Source organism: Vidua macroura, chromosome 26, assembly GCF_024509145.1.
Source record: "Vidua macroura isolate BioBank_ID:100142 chromosome 26, ASM2450914v1, whole genome shotgun sequence".
Classification (NCBI taxonomy): Eukaryota; Metazoa; Chordata; class Aves; order Passeriformes; family Viduidae; genus Vidua; species Vidua macroura.
Window position 1 is genome coordinate 4,550,041 of NC_071596.1, and position 19,290 is coordinate 4,569,330.

General features: G+C 49.2%; 3 protein-coding genes across 14 annotated transcripts in view; all 3 read right to left on the reverse strand.

Moving 5' to 3' along the window:
- KDM4B (lysine demethylase 4B) overlaps positions 1 to 8,156 on the reverse strand; it is a 74,775-nt gene extending 66,619 nt beyond the window's left edge. For 4 of the 5 annotated variants that reach the window (XM_053999321.1, XM_053999320.1, XM_053999317.1 and 1 more), the window contains exon 1: positions 8,115 to 8,156. The gene's annotated coding sequence lies outside the window, so the exon portion shown is untranslated. Of the gene's footprint in view, positions 1 to 7,650; positions 7,708 to 8,114 lie in introns of those variants that run through there. The other variant, XM_053999318.1, reaches the window with a different exon arrangement.
- LOC128819533 (translation initiation factor IF-2-like) lies at positions 7,321 to 8,644 on the reverse strand. Its single transcript, XM_053999787.1, has 3 exons — positions 8,115 to 8,644; positions 7,690 to 7,773; positions 7,321 to 7,588 (listed from the first exon to the last, which is right to left on the reverse strand). The coding sequence occupies exons 1-3, from the start codon at positions 8,642 to 8,644 to the stop codon at positions 7,321 to 7,323; spliced, it is 882 nt and encodes a 293-aa protein (XP_053855762.1).
- A 1,918-nt stretch (positions 8,645 to 10,562) lies between these two features.
- The window catches only part of UHRF1 (ubiquitin like with PHD and ring finger domains 1), a 28,185-nt gene continuing 19,457 nt past the window's right edge, over positions 10,563 to 19,290 (reverse strand). For all 8 annotated transcript variants that reach the window (XM_053999136.1, XM_053999135.1, XM_053999132.1 and 5 more), the window contains 14 exons: positions 18,782 to 18,954; positions 18,170 to 18,385; positions 17,326 to 17,432; positions 16,966 to 17,152; positions 16,103 to 16,226; positions 15,921 to 16,028; positions 15,048 to 15,152; positions 14,415 to 14,521; positions 13,711 to 13,873; positions 13,472 to 13,609; positions 12,997 to 13,108; positions 12,722 to 12,879; positions 12,363 to 12,461; positions 10,563 to 11,993 (listed from right to left, as the gene is read on the reverse strand). In XM_053999136.1, coding sequence (XP_053855111.1) covers positions 11,847 to 11,993; positions 12,363 to 12,461; positions 12,722 to 12,879; positions 12,997 to 13,108; positions 13,472 to 13,609; positions 13,711 to 13,873; positions 14,415 to 14,521; positions 15,048 to 15,152; positions 15,921 to 16,028; positions 16,103 to 16,226; positions 16,966 to 17,152; positions 17,326 to 17,432; positions 18,170 to 18,385; positions 18,782 to 18,954 — 1,944 coding nt within the window. In that variant the 3' untranslated portion in view covers positions 10,563 to 11,846. The remainder of the gene's footprint in view (positions 11,994 to 12,362; positions 12,462 to 12,721; positions 12,880 to 12,996; positions 13,109 to 13,471; positions 13,610 to 13,710; positions 13,874 to 14,414; positions 14,522 to 15,047; positions 15,153 to 15,920; positions 16,029 to 16,102; positions 16,227 to 16,965; positions 17,153 to 17,325; positions 17,433 to 18,169; positions 18,386 to 18,781; positions 18,955 to 19,290) is intronic.

A 19,290-nucleotide genomic window follows, 5' to 3' on the forward strand; every position in this document is an offset into this window, starting at 1 on the left:
TCTCATCTTTCCCTCAAGATTCTCTCACAAAATTCCAATTTTTAGTTAATAAACTCAGAGCAAAGAGTGAAAATACATGCTCCAGTAAGGAAGGGAGATCAAAAACTACTTCATGCAAAGCTTAATCAATTAATTAAAGGATAAAATTACTTCCTGCAAAGCTTAATTAATTAATTAAAAGGTCTACCGCCTCAATACAAGCAGCATCACCTGGCACTCTGGAATTCTTTAGTCCAGAGACAGCAAAGCACAAGATTTTTCCATGTACAGTCCTACCTAAAGAACATTTCAACACCTACCCTAGATAATGTACTTTTAGCTAATCAAACTAATTAAGCTATTACAACAAAATGGCCACAGAGCTCATGGGAAGGGAGAATGAGGTCCATGACCTCAGTGAGATGTGGGAGCTTGCCCCACCAACCCCAAGGAGCTGGGAACACCCAGGCCACAGGAAAAGCTTGGGGAGAAGAGAATTTCTTCCCCAAGTGCTTCCCACGTGGCAGCAGTGATGTGTTTTGGGAAAGCAGTGCCAGCACTCGTGGTCACCTCTGTCCCAGGATTCATGGTCACCTCTGTCCCAGCTCCTGGGATCACACAGGACAAGGCAGCAGGACAGGGCTGCAGCTTTATCTGGGATTTTCAGCAGATGGCCCCAATTAGCCAGTGTCCTAACGAGCTCCCAGCATCACTGGAAGGTTGCAGAGCAGAATCTGACTATTCTGAGAACACTGAGAGCCCCTTTCAGCCTGGCAGGGCTGTGGGTGAGGGCCAGATGGGAACAAACCCTCCTCTCAATACTGAGAAGGAGGATTCCGTAGTCAGAGCCCCCATTAGCTCCTGAAAAGAAGAGTGAAGGTATTTTTCTCAGCTGGATATATTCTGTTTCTTTGTAAGAGAGTAACAACCTGAAATATTATGAAAATGTTCTAATTTTCAACCATTGTGAGGAAGCACAAAAACGTGTCTCCAGAGGGACAATCTCGGTGCACACAAAGAACTGAGTTTTAATTTCAATGACTTTTACATGAGACTTTTCCCTTCCAAAACTGCTGTGAACCAAGACACTTCTGTGACTGAAATCCTGCACCTGTTGACTGAAACCTTTGTACAGCACAGAAAAAGTCCAAGATGCCCAGCTGAGATCAATGACTCGAGCTTGCTACAGGACTGCCAGGACTGGGAATCCTTCCTCCAGGAAAAGGTTTGGGATTTCTGAGCAGTTCCTGCTGCTGCCCCACTATTGATCTCTGCAGAGTCGATAATGCCACGAGCCAGGGGTGACTTTGACTTAAAGCAGTGCCTGTTGTGGGAACAAATGTGGCTTTAGGCAGCAGCACTGGGGCCCATCCTGTCCCCAGTGCCAGCAAACTGGTGCTGGCAGCACTGAGGGCACAGCAACACCACAAAAAACCACTTCTGATCTTGCCAAACAAAGTTAACGCTCGGTTTCTCCACAGACCAGAACACGAGTTCCTGCAGAGACCTTTGGAGAAGGCAGCAGGTCTCAGGGCAAAGCTGTGCCCAGGTGATGAGGACGCTGCTACCCCGTGACAGCACCAACCAGAACAAACCCACTCCTGACCCAGCAACACCCCCAGGGTTTCCCTGGGGCTGCGCTGGAAAGGGCTAAAAAGACAAATGGAAATGCTGCCAGCCCTGCAAGCTGCTGCCAGCCCCGAGCAGAGGGTGGCTCACAGGAGGTGGGCACAGACTGGCACGGGCACCACGCCCTGCTGAGGGAGCAGAACCCCACACCGGAATTCCAGGGGATAAACAAAGCTCCAGCTTGGGAGCAGGAGGAAATCTCCCAGTCTGCATGGGGCAGAGCTCGTGGCTGTCTGTCCCTCTGCTGTGCCAGGGGATGAGCTGGGATGGTTCTGCCAGGGCTGGGCACTGGCAGGGAAATGGGGCAGAGCCTCTCAGCGTCAGACATGTGACACAAAATGACACCAACAAAATGCAGATTTCAAGCGGGCCTGGATTAACTTTTCCTGCCTCACTCAGTATTTGAGGCATTTCCCCAACAATAATGAGAACCCTGCTCATGAGAAACTCCTTTAAACTTGCTCTTAACTCATTATTTAACTATTAAGTCCTGCACACAAATATTAATGGAAACCTCATGTGTTTATCTGAAATGGCATTTTTAGATGAATTAGGCTGGAACACAAAGGACAGATTCTTCTATTTCCATCTACTTCCTTTCTCTCTAAGCCAAAAAATTACTCTGATTTCCATCCATTCTCACTGATCAGGCTCTATCCAAAGTTTCTTTGCAGAACCAAAGACAAACTTTTGCAAGACATCAGGTCTTTGTATAAAATAGACTACTAAAATCTATATATATTTATATTAAAACTAGAATGGTAAGGATATCTGAGACAAGTTTCCTTCCTTCCCCTCTATTCCCAAGAATCAGATTCCAGCATTTAGACAAACAAAATGTAAATTTTTAAGTTTGAAGTTTGCTGTTGCTCTGCCCAGTTTTAAACAACTGTACAATTACAGCAAGGATTTAAACTAACACCTTTCCCCCAAAAAATATTTATAGATTCAATCCATTACATTTTTAACATTCAAATTGCTTTGAGTTTCATATATCCTCCATAAAGGCTAAGTAAACACAACAGAGGAAATATTTGGGAAAGAGGAACAGAGACAACATTCCCATCCAGCACAGGATGAAGATCTACAGTGCCTGGGATCTGACAAACTGAGAGTTATTTTCTATTAATTTTTACACTCCACAAGACTCCTCCACAATTCCAGATCCTCCTGTACTTGAAATCAAGCAGCATATGTAGCTCATTAAGGGAAAATAAAATTTTCCCCCAAAACACCCTCTTTGCTGTAGAAGTGCACAGTTACTCACACATTTTTCTAACAACAAAATTATTTAGTCACAAACAGGATTTAAAAGGGGAAGAAAAAAGTGGTTACGTTTAAGAGCAATAAATCTGGATGACTTTAAAACAGTCCATTATTGCCTGAGGCAAGGTAATTAACATGCAATGGTCATTTCTGACTAAATCTAGATCAGAACCTCAAAAACTCAAAAGTTTGACTGAACAGACGAGATAAACTCGTCCTAAACCCACACAAATCAGTTCACAAACCACTGCTGAGGCACAGCCTTTCCAAGGACTGCAGGAGCCTCCGTTTGCTGCATGGCACGAGTTATCTCTGCTGCATTTTCTTATCTTCACTGGATTCACTGCAAGGCTTCAGGAGTCTTTCAAACACAACTTAAGTATTATAAAAGGCACTTCATATGGACTGAGCTGTTGAATCTGAACAGGAATTCCAAGTTTTAGCCCATGGCACCTCAATCCAAGGCAGCAGCACTGCAAATGTTAAAATAAAGCATCCACAATCTCTTATTCTTACAGGAAAGGACGTCAGGAACCTTGCAAAGCAAGCAGGAACCTCGATTACTGCAGTGCTTTGCCCAAAAGGTGATTCCTGCATCAGATAACACCTTAATAAGGACTAATTCCCAGTTTTCCTTCCACAACCCTGCCAGAACAAAAAGCCTGGAGCTCTCAGCAACTTGCTCTACTTCTCTAAGCTCCTTTAGGTTTTTAGAACAAAAACCCTCAACAAATGGGGCTGTCGGAGGCGTTTTTAACCACCCTGCCCATACAAAAGGAAGCCCTGGGCTGGTTTTGTGCCCGAGGCAATGCCCGGGCTGGGTGTGACACACTGACCCAGTTCCAGCTGCCAGCACATCCCGGAGCTCGGGCAGAGGAGCAGCGAGCCTGGCACGGCCCTGCAGAACCACGGCTCACCTGGCCAGGTACTCCAGGAACCTCAGCCCCTCCCTGGCTCACCTGGCCAGGTACCCCCAGGAACCTCAGCCCCTCCCTGGCTCACCTGGCCAGGTACCCCCAGGAACCTCAGCCCCTCCCTGGCTCACCTGGCCAGGTACCCCAGGAACCTCAGCCCCTCCCTGGCTCACCTGGCCAGGTACCCCCAGGAACCTCAGCCCCTCCCTGGCTCACCTGGCCAGGTACCCCCAGGAATCTCAGTCCCTTCCTGGCTCACCTACCCAGCAATCACCAAGAACCTCAGCACAGCCCTGTAGAACCCCGACTCACCTGCCCAGGTACACCCAGGTACCCCAGCCCCTCTCTGGCTCACCTGCCCAGGTAACCCTAAAAAACCCCAGCCCCTCCCTGGCTCACCTGCCCAGGTAACCCCCAGGTACCCCCAGGAACCTCAGCCCCCCCTGGGCTTCTCCCAGCTCGCAGCCATTTCACACCTTTCAGCCACCTCGAGGAGTGACAATTTAAAGCCTAAATTAAACCCAGAGCTTCAAGGTGAAACGAGACAATTTGAATCTCTCCCAGCTCTGTTTTATCCAGGTCTCTCTGGAAGCTGCAGTTCCAAACTTGACTCACCCCTCCCAGGCAAAGCTGTGCTGCTTGTTCTGCCAACAGAACTGAGATCAAATATGGGAAACTTCACAAAAACTTCTTATCTGCACCAAAACCTCACCAAAGGCCTCTCCATTGCCCTGGGGTGTATCCAAAATTGTGGAGGAATATCAGAAAACCTCAGAAATCACCTTAAGCCCCCACCCACTTCCAGCATTCACTTTTTGGGCCATTTTCAAAAGCAGGTTTTCTAACAGCTTTAGGAACACAAAGACAATCCTGTATTCTCTAAGGATCTGGGCACTGTGGCTTGTTCATGAGCCTCATAAAACATAAAAATAATGAAGCTTCAGGTTACTCCTGCCATGAGTGAGGCACACACAAGGAAGGGCAGAATACAAATGTGTTCTGCTGTGTAATCCAGTAAGAGCTTGACTGAGGAACTGCCTCATCTATAAAGGAGAGTGATTTACCCTATGAAAATATAAATGAAAATAAGTACCTTAATTAAGCCATGGTAGCAAATGGCTCTATCCCTAAGTTGTGACAAGACAGAACATATTTGGTCCAGAACAAAGGTTAAAAAGAGAAAATCTTATTAAGCAACGATCAGTTTAGTGGAGAACACTTGAAAATGGAAAAAAAACCTTCCTCATCCCACAGTGATAAGTCATTAATAACCCCCAACCTGTGTGAAATGACAGGATTCCTGCCAGCATTTTGCAGTACTCCAGGATTTCAGTTGCTACTGCAAACGGACAAACCCTCTTGAATTCTTCACCAGATGACAAATAATTATTTCCAGCAGCGCCCTGTGCAGCCCGGGAGGATCCCAGTGGCATCCAAATCCATTAAGCAAATCCCTCACTTGTGGTGACATATTTAGCTGTCATCCATCTTTGCTATTAACAGATGCTCCAGTGAAGGAGCGTGGAGCAGCACAGGCTCTGCAAACCCTTCCCCACAGCACACCCTGAGCTCTGGATGAGTCAGGGAAGGGGAAATCCAACAGTCCCGAGTCCTCCTGACTGCCCAGAATTAATTAAGGAACACCAAGTTTCTCCTGACTGCCAAGAGCTTTCCCTCCCTGCTGCCTGGGTGGCTCAGCCTGCAGCTCACAATGATTATTTCTGCTCTCAGGTGGATTGCCTGCTCTCAAAAATGAGATTTAAACTTGCAAGGTGAATCAGAGCCTCCTGATGCTGACACTGTTTGCTGTAGTGCAGCTGGACATCCCAGGAGGAAATAAAACATAACCCTGCTTAAATGCAAAATCCCCACAGAGCCCCCGTGCCCTTCCAGCAGGGCTGGCCCAACTGGTTTTCCCAACGCACATCAAATTTCTTATGACCTTTTATATGGAAATAGCTCTGAGTTTTCAGGAGCTGTCTGTATTTTGGGTGATCTAAAACACCTGCAGAGCTGTGGAACTCCCACTTCATCTGCTAAATCCTTCTCTGGTGCATGACAGGGTTTGAGAACAGTTCCCAGTGAGAGCAGCACTGTCCCCACAGCTCAGGGTAACAGGTGAGCACTTCCCATGACCAATGGCCAGGATTAGCTACAGGAAATTGGTGGGATTCTCCCTGAACGTGAATTTTGCTCTTGACTTCCCATCAAAAGCTGCTGAAACCTTTCATGTGTGTGAGGTTTTATTTATAAAAGCCCACGTTCACCCTAAAGCCAAACTTGGAACGTGACACTTGTGTACTTTGGGTCTTTACCAAAGTGTTCTGACTTACTGGCAAAACTGACTCCTTCTATATATTTTACATGTATATAAATACATTTTACATCCTTTTGTGTATATATCACATATTTCATACGTCATGTTTAAATATAGGACCATAGATATTCTGGTCCCACTGGGCCAGTCAAGGGAATTATCTCTTTCCAATCAGCATAAAAAGGAGAAAGAATAATCCACCACAGAGTGTTAGACAGAATTTTCCTGTCAAAAGATGCTCCAGTGAATGTTTCATCCATGAATATCAACTCTGGAACAAGGAATCACTTTATATCCACCTACATCTCCTTTGCATGGGAGGAACTCCTGCCTCTCATGAGACAGAAACAGCCGTGGATTCCTTCAGGATTCCTTCAGGATTCCTTCAGGCACTGCAGGAGTTGGTCAACCTGCCCCAACTCCTTCTCTTGTTACAGAGAAGCCCAAGAAATGGGAACTTGCTGTCACAGAGCAATTACTGGGTGCTCCAACAGTTACTTGATGTAATTGCTGAAATGTAACTGTAAGTTTATGATTCTAGGCTTAAGGTTTCCCTGACTCTGTGAATTTCAGTGAAACAGGAAAAGGAAAGTGATGAGAAAAAAGCAAAAGATCCCAGGAAAGAAGCAATGTTGTGGGTGAAATGCTATCAGGTTTCAGATGGACAGAGCTCCTTAAAATTAACGCTTTTTGGTTAAAGGAAACTTAGTTTTGGGAGGGTCATAGTTGATATAGCACAGGTTTAAACTGGCCCAGCACAAACGAGTTCCAGAGCACAAATCTGCTGTCCCAGCAGCAGCCCAGCCCCTGCAGCAGCTCCATTACCAAGCAGAGGGAGCACGGATGAACCTGAACCTTACTGCTGACTCCATTCTTCAATACAAAGGGGTCCAAAGCTACAACACCCCTGGCTCCTGAACAGCTTCAAAAGCAAGAGCTCCAGGAAAGCCAAGAACCACCTTTGGGTGAATCCCAGGACGTCCTGAACCGGGAGGGACCCACGGGAGAATCCAGTGCAGCCCCTGGCCCTGCACAGACCCCCAACAATCCCACCCTGGGCATCCCTGGAGCTCTGACAGGGCCGGGACCATTCCCTGGGGAGCCTGGGCAGTGCCAGCACCCTCGGGGGGAAGAACCTTTCCCTGAGCTCCGTGCCCAGCCCTGGCACAGCTCCAGCCCTTGCTGGGCTCCTGTCCCTGGCCCCTCTGCAGACCCTCAGGATGGTTTTCCTGAAGAGTTCCCCTTCCACCGCATCCCCTCCATCTTCTCCGCTGCTGCGAACAAGGGCAGCTGGAAGCCGGGGAAGTCACCAAAGCGTGCCCGGACACACAAATCCCGCAGCCCCCAAGGGTCTGGGGGCTGTCCCCGCTCCCCCCGGCCCGGGGACACCGGGGCCGTGCCGGGGTCCCGCACACGTGAACGAGTAACGCAGGAATTCAGAGAAACAGGAACGGGAAGGGAAGAGCTTCGGCTCGGCCCCAGACTTTGACAGTCTCCGGAGGGGGAAAGCAGAGATGAAACAGCCAAACCCCGCGCCGCTGTCACCTTCCAGCCCCCGGCTTTCCCAGCACGGAGCGCCCGCACCGAATCACGGAGCCAGCGGCAGCTTCTGCTCGCCCCCAACCCAGGGCCCCGAGCCGAACCCCCGGGATCGCCATTGATCCACGCCTGGGGCCCAAAGCCCCAAAGCTGGCTCAGGGGGAGCGGGGCCCGCCGGGGCCGCCGCCGGCCGGGCTGCCACCCACACAAAGCGCGGCGGGGCCGGGGCGCGGGCCCGTCCGAGCCGGCCCGCGGGGGAGGCCGCGCGGGGGCCGCGGGCCCGGAAGGGAGCGGCAGCGCCGGGGCCGCGCCGGGGACGGGGCCGGGGCCGGGAGCGGCGGCGGCGGGCCCGGCGCCGCGGGGGGCGCAGCGCGGGGGCGGCGGGGCCCGCCGAGGCCGGGGCCGGGGCCGGGGCCGGGGCCGGTGCGGGGCCGGGGCCGGTGCGGGGCGGGGGCGCGGTCCGGCCGTACCTGCGCGCGGGGCCCTCGGCGGCGCGGGGGGCGCAGCGAAGGGGGGGGGGGCGCCCAGGCGAGCGCAGCGCCCCGCGGCCACCACCTGCGCCCGCCTCCCCGCCGCGCCCATTGGCCGAGCGCGGCGCCGCCCTCGCGCCCATTGGCCGCGCCGCCGGGGACGGACGGCGGGTCCGGCCAGTGGCGAGGCCGATCGCCGAATAACAAGGCGAGCGCGGGCGCTGATTGGCCGGTGCGGCGGAGAGGCGGCCCGCCCACCGACGGGCGGGGCAGCGGGGAGCGCTCCCGTCGCTCAGGCGCTTTCCGCCAATCGCACGCGGCCTTCCGCTGCCGGCGGCCCGCCCCCGGTCGCCATTGGGCGAGGCGTGCGCCGGGCGGGCTCTGATTGGCGGCGCGCGGTGCCCGTCGGGGGCGGGGCGGGGCCGTGAGGACGTGAGGAGCCGCACAGCGCGGGGCGGGGGCGCTGCGGCCGCGCTGCGCCAATGGGGGAGCGGCGAGCGCGAGCGCCCCCGCGCGGCCGGGCGGGGCATGGCGGGGCCGGGGGGACACCGGGGACCCCAGGGGGATACTGGGGATCGGGGGGACAGCGGGAATTGGGGAATGTTGGGGACCCCAGGGGGATACTGGGGATCGGGGGGACAGCGGGAATTGGGGAATATTGGGGACCCCAGGGGGATACTGGGGATCGGGGGGACAGCGGGAATTGGGGAATGTTGGGGACCCCAGGGGGATACTGGGGATCGGGGGGACAGCGGGAATTGGGGAATGTTGGGGACCCCAGGGGGATACTGGGGATCGGGGGGACAGCGGGAATTGGGGGAATGTTGGGAGATATTTGGGACCAGGGGGATATTGGGGATAGGGGGACAGTGGGGATTGGGGGATATTGGGGACCAGGGGGATATTTGGGATCAGGGGGACAGTGGTGACCAGGGGGATATTTGGGATCGGGGGATATTGGGGACCAGGAGGATATTTGGGATCGGGGGATATTTGGGATCAGGGGGACAGCAGTGACCAGGGGGATATTTGGGATCGGGGGGACAGCAGTGACCAGGGGGATATTTGGGATCGGGGGGATATTTGGGGTCGGGGCTGTTTGGGATTGGGGGGACAGCAGTGACCAGGGGACCATCGATCCCCATCCCCGCAGCGCCGCCGCTCCCGGGCAGCCCCCGGGCCGGGACGGGACGAGGCCTCGGACGGCGCCGCCCGGGGAGGTTTTGGGGTCCCCATCCCTGCAGGTGAGGTTTGGGGGTCCCCATCCCTGCAGGTGAGGTTTGGGGGTCCCCATCCCTGCAGGTGTGGGGACACAGCGGGGACCCCTGGCCAGCCCCAGGCCCCCGGGAGCTTTTGCACTCAATTACGCCGAGCTGAGCTTGGAGTCTGTGCCCGCCCTGGGAATTCCCAGAATAGAAGCGGATCCTCGGTTGGGTTTTTGCTGCTGTCACTCCCCTTCCCGAGTCTTTACCCAGGAAACTTTGTTCCCGTTCCCATCTCGGGGATTTGCCCCAGAAATGGACCCGGGTGTGAGTGGGAGGTGAAACATCACCCCAGCACCAAATTCCTTTGTGCCCGCTGCGCAGCACAGGCGTTTTCCTAGCAGGGCTCTGTAATTTGGGACAGATAATTTTGGCAGACCTCACCAGAAAGTGTCCAATTTGCAGAGGAATTGTAATTGTTGCTTTAAAAAGCCACGAACAGAACAGTACATTGGCACCTATGGAGGAAACAAAGTTTGTTTTTCAAGTTCCAAATAACAACAAAACAAATAAACGAAGGAAGTCATTGCAGTTATTGCAATTTAAATGCAGAAACACTCCCTCGCTTTCACTCACTCACCCCCAGTTACAGAATAAAAAGTGCAAGGACATTTTCAATGAAATCTAAATATCTGAAAGTGTTTAATGTTAACAATGACCTTAAAATAAACATTATTTTAAAGAGGGCAGATGGTGCTTAATTTCACAGGTTTTGTTTTTACCACCTTAATGCTGCTTTATTTCCTTCATCTGCATTTGTGAAAACCCCAGTGGCTGAATTTATTCCTCTGGTTTGTGGAGCTCACACTTGTTCCTGTAACACCTCAAATATGATGCAGGACTTGGCACTTGCAACAATTTTGGAGTTTATTCATTAAATGGACAAACAATTCCAATTGCCAGTTGATACCTGGATTCTGGAGCACTGGAAATTGAATGCAAGTTAAAAGAAAAATTTGGGGAATCTTGAACATAACACATGCCCTCACTAGTGCCTAGAAGCAATTACGTTGAAGAACAGCAAATGAGGATTTTCCAAATTTGCAGTGAAAAATCATAATAAAAATCATAGCCCTTAGAAAAATAAACTGCTTGGCTTAATGGGACATAAATTCAAATTCCTGCACAAGGAATTTGGTTTGAAAATCCACTTTGGATCAAAAGAATTAAGGAGAACAGTCAACAATCAATTTGAAAAGATATTTATTTTGAGAACATCGACTTGCACATTATACAAAAAATTGACAAGTTCACCAAAAAATGTATAAAATGTTGCGGGGTCTTTTTCCCTAACATATTAACATAATCACTTTCCAAAGGGTAAGGGTTGAGGAAACCAATAATAGGCACATTTGTTCCAGTCTGTCTGCAGAAAAGTGTGATTAAAATCATCCCTGTCTTGCTGAGGTATCAAACTGCAAACTTTGGTAATGTTAGAGGGAAACCAAGGGAGCCTTCTCCAGGCATGGCCAATACAAAATGGTTCATTAAAAAAGCCAGAATTGGTTATTTTTCATTTCCAGGTAGAAATGCAGTGAAACAAAGAAAAAAAAAAAAAAACTCCCCAATACATCTATAACTAGGAAACCTGATCCTCTGTAAATCCCCACTAATCACACACAGCTACAGTGATCCACGCTCCCAAAGAATCCGGCTGGCAAGTCCCAACAATTCAGTGCTTATGAAAAAAAAAGGAGACCTTGATGGTGATTCAGAGCCCAGTCTTCCAGCAAAGGACAAAAGGCACTTAAGAATGGCTTTAGGATATTCCACAATGGCATTTCGGGACAGGGGACAGCACCTGGCTGAACAAATCCTTCCCTAAGAGAAGTCCAGTGAGGTAGTACTTCATATTGCTCCAACCAACTTGGCTCTAAGCAAGCAGCCTTCTGGTTCTGAGATACAAAATTCGCAGGAAACGGCTTTTTGTCAAATGTATAAAACCCAGTTCTTACAAAAAAAATAGTAAAAACCTACTTGTGGTACAAAAGCCAGGAACCATCTTGTACAAATTCAGTATCAAAATGCTGCCAAGGTGATGCACAAGTCTACCTTGATGGCCAAATCCCCAGACAGTGAAGATTGTTCTAGCAACCAAGCCATTTTTGGAATAAAAAATAAAAATAAAAGGGGCACAGGGGCACTCTGAGAACTTTCCTCATCATTAGCAGCCTCACCGGAAGCACTTTCAGTCCATTAGAAACAAATAATTCTGTGCTGATGAATGACAGGTTTGAGGGGATGAAAAAAAAAAAAATGCAAAGTTCAACATAGAGAACAAAAAAATCCACGAACATACCAAAGGATAATCCTTGGAGTTTACAGGGTTTGTTTTTTTTTTAAAAACGAGGAAGACTTAAAACCATTTTTGCTGGGGGTGGGAGAAAACACAAACTACCTTTTTTTTTGTTTTGTTTTAAATTAAGCCCAGGAGTAGGTTTGGGGAGGGAGGGAGAAGTGCTTTGGGGGATCACCGGCCGCTGCCGTAGCCGGGGAAGAGCTGGGCCAGGACGCTCTGCAGGGCCTCGTTCACCTCCATGCTGTAGCTGCGGCCCAGCTCGTAGCGACACGCGGGGCAGCTGAACACCGAGGCCTTGAAGGACCTGTCCAGGCAGTCCTGGGGACAGAAGCCAGCAGGGGTCAGGGACAGGGAGCCAGGCTCCTTTGGCACAGCGAGACTGCTGGGAATGGCCCAGAGGGACCAGGGCACTGCACTCCCAAGTTGGACGCAGCAGAGATCGGGGAATTCCAGCCTGGGTGGGGATGGAGGGGCCTTAAACCCCACCCAGCGCCAGCCCTGCCACGGCAGGGACACCTCCCACTGCCCCAGGCTGCTCCAAGCCCTGTCCAACGTGGCCTTGGACACTTCCAGGGATTCAGGGGCAGCCCCAGCTGTTCTGGGAATTCCATTCTAGGGCCTCACCACCCTCACAGGGAACAATTCCTCCCCACCAGCCCAGGCCCAGCCCAGCAGAGCCCAGCCCACCTTGCAGACGTTGTGCTGGCACACGGTGGTGACGGGCCGGAACACGACCTCCTGACAGCAAATACAAAGAAAGGCCTCCTCCACTTTATTCAGAAATTTCTGCAAAGAGAACATTTGAATCAATTTAGTGCTGAAAGACACATAAATTAACCCAAACCCTCACCATTAAAAGCAAGGGAGTACTTTGATCATGGAAAGATTCTCAACAAATCTTAATATGCAAAATCTGTCCCATTAAACCTGCTGGGGGTGTTTACACTAAAATAAGATGGTTTTAGGTCCGAGGCTGTTCTTTAACTCAGCCAAGGGTTTGTGTCTGGGGACAGCACAACTACAGCTGGGGGAAAAGCCCATTGTACCGGTCCATCTTTGAGAGCCTCTAGGACTTCATTCCACAGTTTTTCATTTGCTTCATCACTTTTTATAAGAGATTTCTGCTGGGATGTCAGCTTGTATGGCTCAACTTTAGTTTTCTTTGGAGTCCCTGCTGGAGAGGTGACGGGTGTTTCCTCCCCACCTGAATGAAAACACAAAGATTTTTTTTAAAAACCAAAAAACCACCAGAAAAGAGTAACCAAGTAAAATGCACAAAGACCTCCAAGGCTTTCTATATCCACTTGCCTACTCCACAAACCTGCTGATTTCCTTTTCCTCTTCCCTTTCCCCGGGGTATCAAACTCATCATCTCCATTATTTTCTTTTTCCTTATCTTTGTTTGCAACAGCTTCCAAATATCCTTCAGGATACTGCAGGGAAACAAAACAAAGAGCATTCAATGCAAACACAACAGGTCAGACTTGCAGACCAAGACAGGTCCAAGAGTGACCTCTGAAGAACTGCTCCAGGGGCACTTTTAATCTATTTTAAGGAACAGATCTCTGCTACAGGGAAGCACTTCACAGCCTATAGAAATTCCTTACCAGGAATAAAGTGAGTTTTGTCCTTTTAGCCTCTTGATGTGTAAAAACAAACAATCCAGCAGACTGGAAGCATTTATGTCCCCCTTAGTCTCAATTTTTAGCTAAGGACCATCCTCAGTAAGAACACGTAACAGAAAAATCCCTGCTCTCCATCAGGTTCAGAGTCCAGGTGATGTCCCAGGGCAGTACCTGCATTGTCAGGCCAAGCTTTTTCATCCTGTCCTTTCCCTCTTTGGTCCATGGAGCAGGTTCTTCATCGTCCCTCCTAAGCAGGTAACGCCACACTAGAAACCCAGATTTCCCTGTCTCAGGCCAGTATTTCACGACCTGAAAAAGCCAGAGCAAGTCCATCACACTCTGTAAAAGCCCCTTGGCCATAACCACATCTTCTTTTCCTGGTTCAGGCAGCGAGTCCCAGCCCTCCTTACCTTGTAGATGCCGTCGTATCTGTTGCCCTCCAGAGGAGCATACTTGCTGTGCTTGCCTCCCTTGACGTTCCTGACCACCCGCACCGGCTTCCCCGCCCGCCAGTCCTTGGCCTCGGCCCCGTGCTTGTCGTTGATGGGGGCACTGCAGTTCAGAGCCAGGGCTCTGCAGGAGAGGCCAGAGTTCAGTTGTGTTTGCCTGAACACAGCACTGCCATGTAACCTGTGTGACACTGACACCTCAGCACTCAGTGACCCTCCTGATGGGGGCACATTTTAGACAGCTGATTATTCGTGGCATTACCCTCATGCACCAGCCCAGATCATTTCCTCCACTCAAGTCCAGGCTTATCTGTGAGAGCAGTAGTTCAGAATTACAAATGGTCTGGTCTCCTGAGGTGACCAGTGGCTACAAAGGTCTCCAGGAGAGAACAGAACTCCTACACCAATTTACTGCTCTGTTCCTTAAGTTTCAGCCAGTATGGCATGTGACACCAGCCCCACTCACAGCTCTGTCCCATTACAGTGCGCTGAAAGGAGCATTCCCATTCTGCAACTGATCTGCAGCCTAAACCACAGCCCAGAGCCAATTCTGGCCCTTGTTCTGAAGCTCAGCCAGTTTCCCTGGATGCAAACAGCCCCAACATCCCCTCGTGCTGACACACTGCCAGGTGCTGAGGGTAGAAGGGAGCACAGACGTTGCCAACCTGTTCATGTTGGTGAGTTTCTGATCACAGGACTGCTCTGCCGTGCGCTTGTTCCCAGAGAGGTCTCTCCCCCCACTCCCTGTGTACGTGAAGGAATTCCCATGATCCTGAAATGAATGCAGATGGTTTTCACACAGTTACAAAAAGAATTCAACAAAAGCAGAAAGGTCTTTCAACCAGGTAGGTTGAGCAGGGCATTCTCAAAAAGGGAAGATGCTTCCTGTATTTAAGCTCCCAGACTGGGCCAGTCTCTGGCTCTCCCTCAGGCTGCCAGGAGAGGAGACCAGGTGACAATGGTGTCTTGTCACATCCCTGAGCAGTGCAAGGACCCCTGAGCAGCCCAGGCTCACACAGGATCTGCTGGAAGTGAACAGCTGCCAGCACAGCCCACGAGACTGTTCCAAATGTGGGTGTAATGCAGACCTTGAAAAGTCAGAACTCTGGGACCAAAAGCTGACACAGGGATATTAAATTGGGTTTGGATGATCCTGTGGCTCAGGCTGGCACAGATTACTGCAGCTTTTCCTTGCCTCGTTTGCTTCTGAAGGAAATGGATGAAGCTGAGCAAGTGTTTGGTGTGGAGTTTTAACAAGTTTGTTTGGTTCTGTGCATAAATAATCAGAATCCACTCACAATGTCATCTTCATATCCTCCTGCCAGCACCAAGGAATAGGCCCCATCGTTGCTCCTGCCGTGGATCCCCGCCACGTGGGGCCTGTGCACCCCGGACTCGCTCACCTGGGAGACAAAATCAGGTTTGGAGGCACCTGCCCACAACAGGCCCCACACAGCACTGGGCTTGGAGCTGAATCAACTGTGCTATTTCACATTTGCCTTCCGTGCATCACAGGGGGAAGCTGCTCCCATCATCATCCTCCAAAAAGCTCCAGGCAGAAGAAAGAAAAATAAAAATGCATCTAAAAAAATAAGGCACTGACTGTATCAGTAAATTGAACACATAAATAAAGTTTGTGATGTAAATCTAACAATTTGGATATTTCTTCCTGAAATTGCTTATTAAAAGGCTGCAGGTATTTAGAAATAATACAGATATTAAATATTTGTATAAAGTTTTGAAAGAGTTGTAATAGTAACTTTTCAATACTTGAAAACAAGATCTGGATAGGCCAGTGCTTTTTTTCTGCCCCAACTTTCTAACAGGATGAGAAACCTTCTGTTTCATATATGTGGATATTTGAGACACCCTTGCCAGGGCACACTACACACCTCCAGGACAAACTACTGGGAACAAATCTGCTTGCTTTGGGGTTTTTGAGTTACCAAAAAGAGGACTAAAACAAAATAAACCAGCACTTGATGGGCCCAACAATGCAGCATTAGTTATGGAACACTTGATCCAGACAAAGGCAGAATTCTTTTCCTTCTGCACTTCCATATATCCAGTGACACACGCATTTCCACATTAACTGTTTCAGGTTTCTTGTAGGAGCTGGATCATTCCCATTTTTCCCCACAGTAGGTCAAGGCCAGGATTCAGCTTCATACCTGAACTCTGAATTTCCACATGGTGCCAACGGGGATGCCAGGAATTGGTCCATAGTGGTTGGAGGGGACAATGGTGCATTCCTTGGTGCGCCCAACACACGCCATGCCCTGGGCAGAGAGCAGGATCAGCCAAAAGCCCAAAGGAACAAATACAATTCCAAGTAAAACAGCTTTGGACTGACCTTGCCCCAGTCTCTCCGGGAGGAGGAATTAGCAGATGCCATCTTTTGTTTCTTTTTACTTTCTTTTAATTTCTCTCCTGCTAAAACCACCTCACTTGCATCATTTCGACATTCAGGGCAATACCTAAAGTCAGTAAAAATTAACAAGTAGCAAAGCCTTCAATTAGGAGCATTTCCCTCCAAACATAGTGAGTTATGTTACAATTTCCCCACGTGAAAGCAGACATGACATGGAAACACTCTCCATACTGGAATTTGACCTACAACAGCTCCTGTCCTTGCACCAGCCACTGCAGATGTGTCAGGGAACAGCTGTGTCATAAAACCATTGTATACAGTGTTGAAACAGGCCAGAGGGAATAAACCAGGGCATTTCACTAACTCTGTGTCTATTGAAAGATGCATTTCACTATCCACATCTCTCACTGTACATATCTCATGTACAAACCAGCCTGATCTGACGATGGGGCCTGCCTGGAGTGGCCCATAAAAGCCACTGCACAGCTGAAGCCTCCCAACATCAAGTTCTCATTTGGTCCTCTTTGGATCCCAGGCTGGTTTGGGTTGGAAGGAACTTAAAGCTCATCTCATTCCGTGCCCTGCCATGGCAGGGACACCCTCCACTATCCCAGGTTGCTCCAAGCCCTGGCCTCAGGCAGGTACACAGAAAAGGCATCTAGATCCCAGAACCAGGAAAAGGAGTGTGCAAGCCACGGGCTTAAAACCTACTCTCATTAAACTCAAGAAAAGCTATGAAGTTTTACCAAAACAAAACAAAACAAAACAAACCACCCCAAAACACACACATCCCTGTTCCTAATTAGATGTAATTGTGACACCCCACACACCTCCTCAGAACCTACCAGTCCTCATCATCTGGGATTCTGCTGAGGGGAGGGTTGAGGCAGTAGATGTGGAAGGCCATGTCACACTCGTCACACATGAGCTGCTTATCTGGATCCTGCTTCCCCCCACAGATGTGACAAGCACAGACCCTGCAGGTCTTGTTTGGGTTGTCCTTGCAGGCTTTACACACAGGTCCACTCTGTCCTGTGGGCAAACACAAACCACAGTCAGCAAGTGCCAAGATCCACTGGAAATGGTCAAAGGAGGCACAACTGAACATGTCTAGGAAAAACCCTTAAACCTTTGATGCTCACAGAGACAACTGGCAGGACACCACAAGGTAAGACAGACATGCAAGAACTCCACACCACACTCACGTTTTGGGGTACCAGCACTGATGGGAGAAGCAGTGCCTGGCTCTTCAATTTTATAGATTTCATCCACTAATATAATTGTGCAGTCATTCAAGGAATCACCAGCTTCCCTAGAAGAAGTTGAGGAAAGGTCAGAGTTTGGAAGTATCCCACAGCTCGAGTTCACAGCTGTGCATGCATCAGACTGCTCTGGTATTAAAAATCAAATCATTTTCATGCAATTAGAATTAACCCCATCTTGTCTCAGGGAGAATCCAGGCACTTGTAGCATTTCAATTATCAAGAGTGACTGTACTCCCTGCCCCCAAATATATCTCAGACTAATGCTTATCATATTTTATAGTTTAAAAGTCAAAATCACTGTGGTGAGAGGAAAAAGGAGAAATATTCTGACAACTGTGAAAATTACCTGAAATTTAAAAAAAACATTTCCTTTTCTTCCTGAAGTTGAGAGTCTCGTTCAGGAGAGAACTGGAATATTTTTTCGTCACCTTTATAAAGTGAGAGTTCATTCTGTATCATCCTATCTCCACAAAATATTACACTGTAGTTTTTGTAAAGCCATTATGGATAACTAACACGTGAACAATCATTTGCCTCATGGTGAACATCGAGCTTTGCATCCTTTCAGCATTAAGTGAATCCATGGATCAGCATTCCTTAAAGTGTCCAATTCCTCAGTGGAAGTTAATCAGAATTGCAGAATGCTGAAGTTAATCACCCAAAAAAGACAGGCCACTTCTCATCTGTCCCCAGCACTACTGTTGCACCATTTTTTGCCAGCAGAGTCACTCAGACCTCAGAAAGCTGAAAGGAGAATTCCATTTATTCCATACCAACAGCTTACCCAAGTAATATCTTTGCATTGAGCTCCCTGGTCATTTTTGTTTCCCTTTTCTGCAGGATCTCAGCATCATACCAGAAGCCCCTCTCCTTGGGCTCATCGGGGTTGTAGTTGACCATCACCACCTGCCCCACCTCCAGCTGGTGCCACTTGAGGATGGTCCGTGCCCGAGCCCGCACGTTACCCGAGCTCATCTGCACCACGCCGTTCTCTGGATAACTTGAAGGGAGGGACACAACAGAAATCAGATTCAGCATCAGCTCTGAGGAGGAACAGGTGTTATGCAGACAGGTTGATTTTGCTGTGCAAGATAAGAATACCATCAAGGATAAAATCTCCTCCCACACAGACACAGCCAGAACCAGCCAGTCTGACTTTGCCTCCCTTTAACACTTGGACACCAGCATTTCCTATAAATGCTGGTATCCATAAAAACATGATTCCAGCCCCCTGGCATTCCAACTGCAAAACAACCTTACAGTTGCCAGGACTCAATGACACAGTTACTATGTCACTGCCCTGTTTTAATTTGTGCAATATCTGCAGTAAAATTTCCCATCAACATCACCACCCGAATGACTTTATTGGCCAAGAAGGCAACAAAACAAAACTCACTCATCATATTTCACATGATAAATTACATCTTTTTCAGGGACAGCTGTGGGCTGGTCAGGATCTGTGCAGCTCTCAGCTGATTCACTGGTGGGTTTTTTCCTGGTTACATTCACAACTGTGGCTTCAAACCACGCTCCCATGTCCGTGTCCCGAGCATCCACCAAGTCATTGATCTATACAGAGCAAAGAGCACAGCTCAGCAAAAGGGATCTGCAAATTAGGCATTCATTTCCAATCTACTTGAAGATTTAACCATCTCAAGAACTGCACCATTATCAAGATATTTAACTGATCACCTTAAAAATTAGTATTTCCTCTGCTTTCCTGGTCCTGTTGTGCAGCCCTACGGTATGCCTAGGTTGAATTTGTAAGGTTATAAATCCATTCTACACCAGCACATGTAAACCCAGCCCTGTTAGCGAGCCCAAACCATTATTGGTTAGTCTGTAATAGAGTTTCAAAGTGTCTTGCTCATAACCTGGCAAAGACATCACTAGATCTGTAATAAA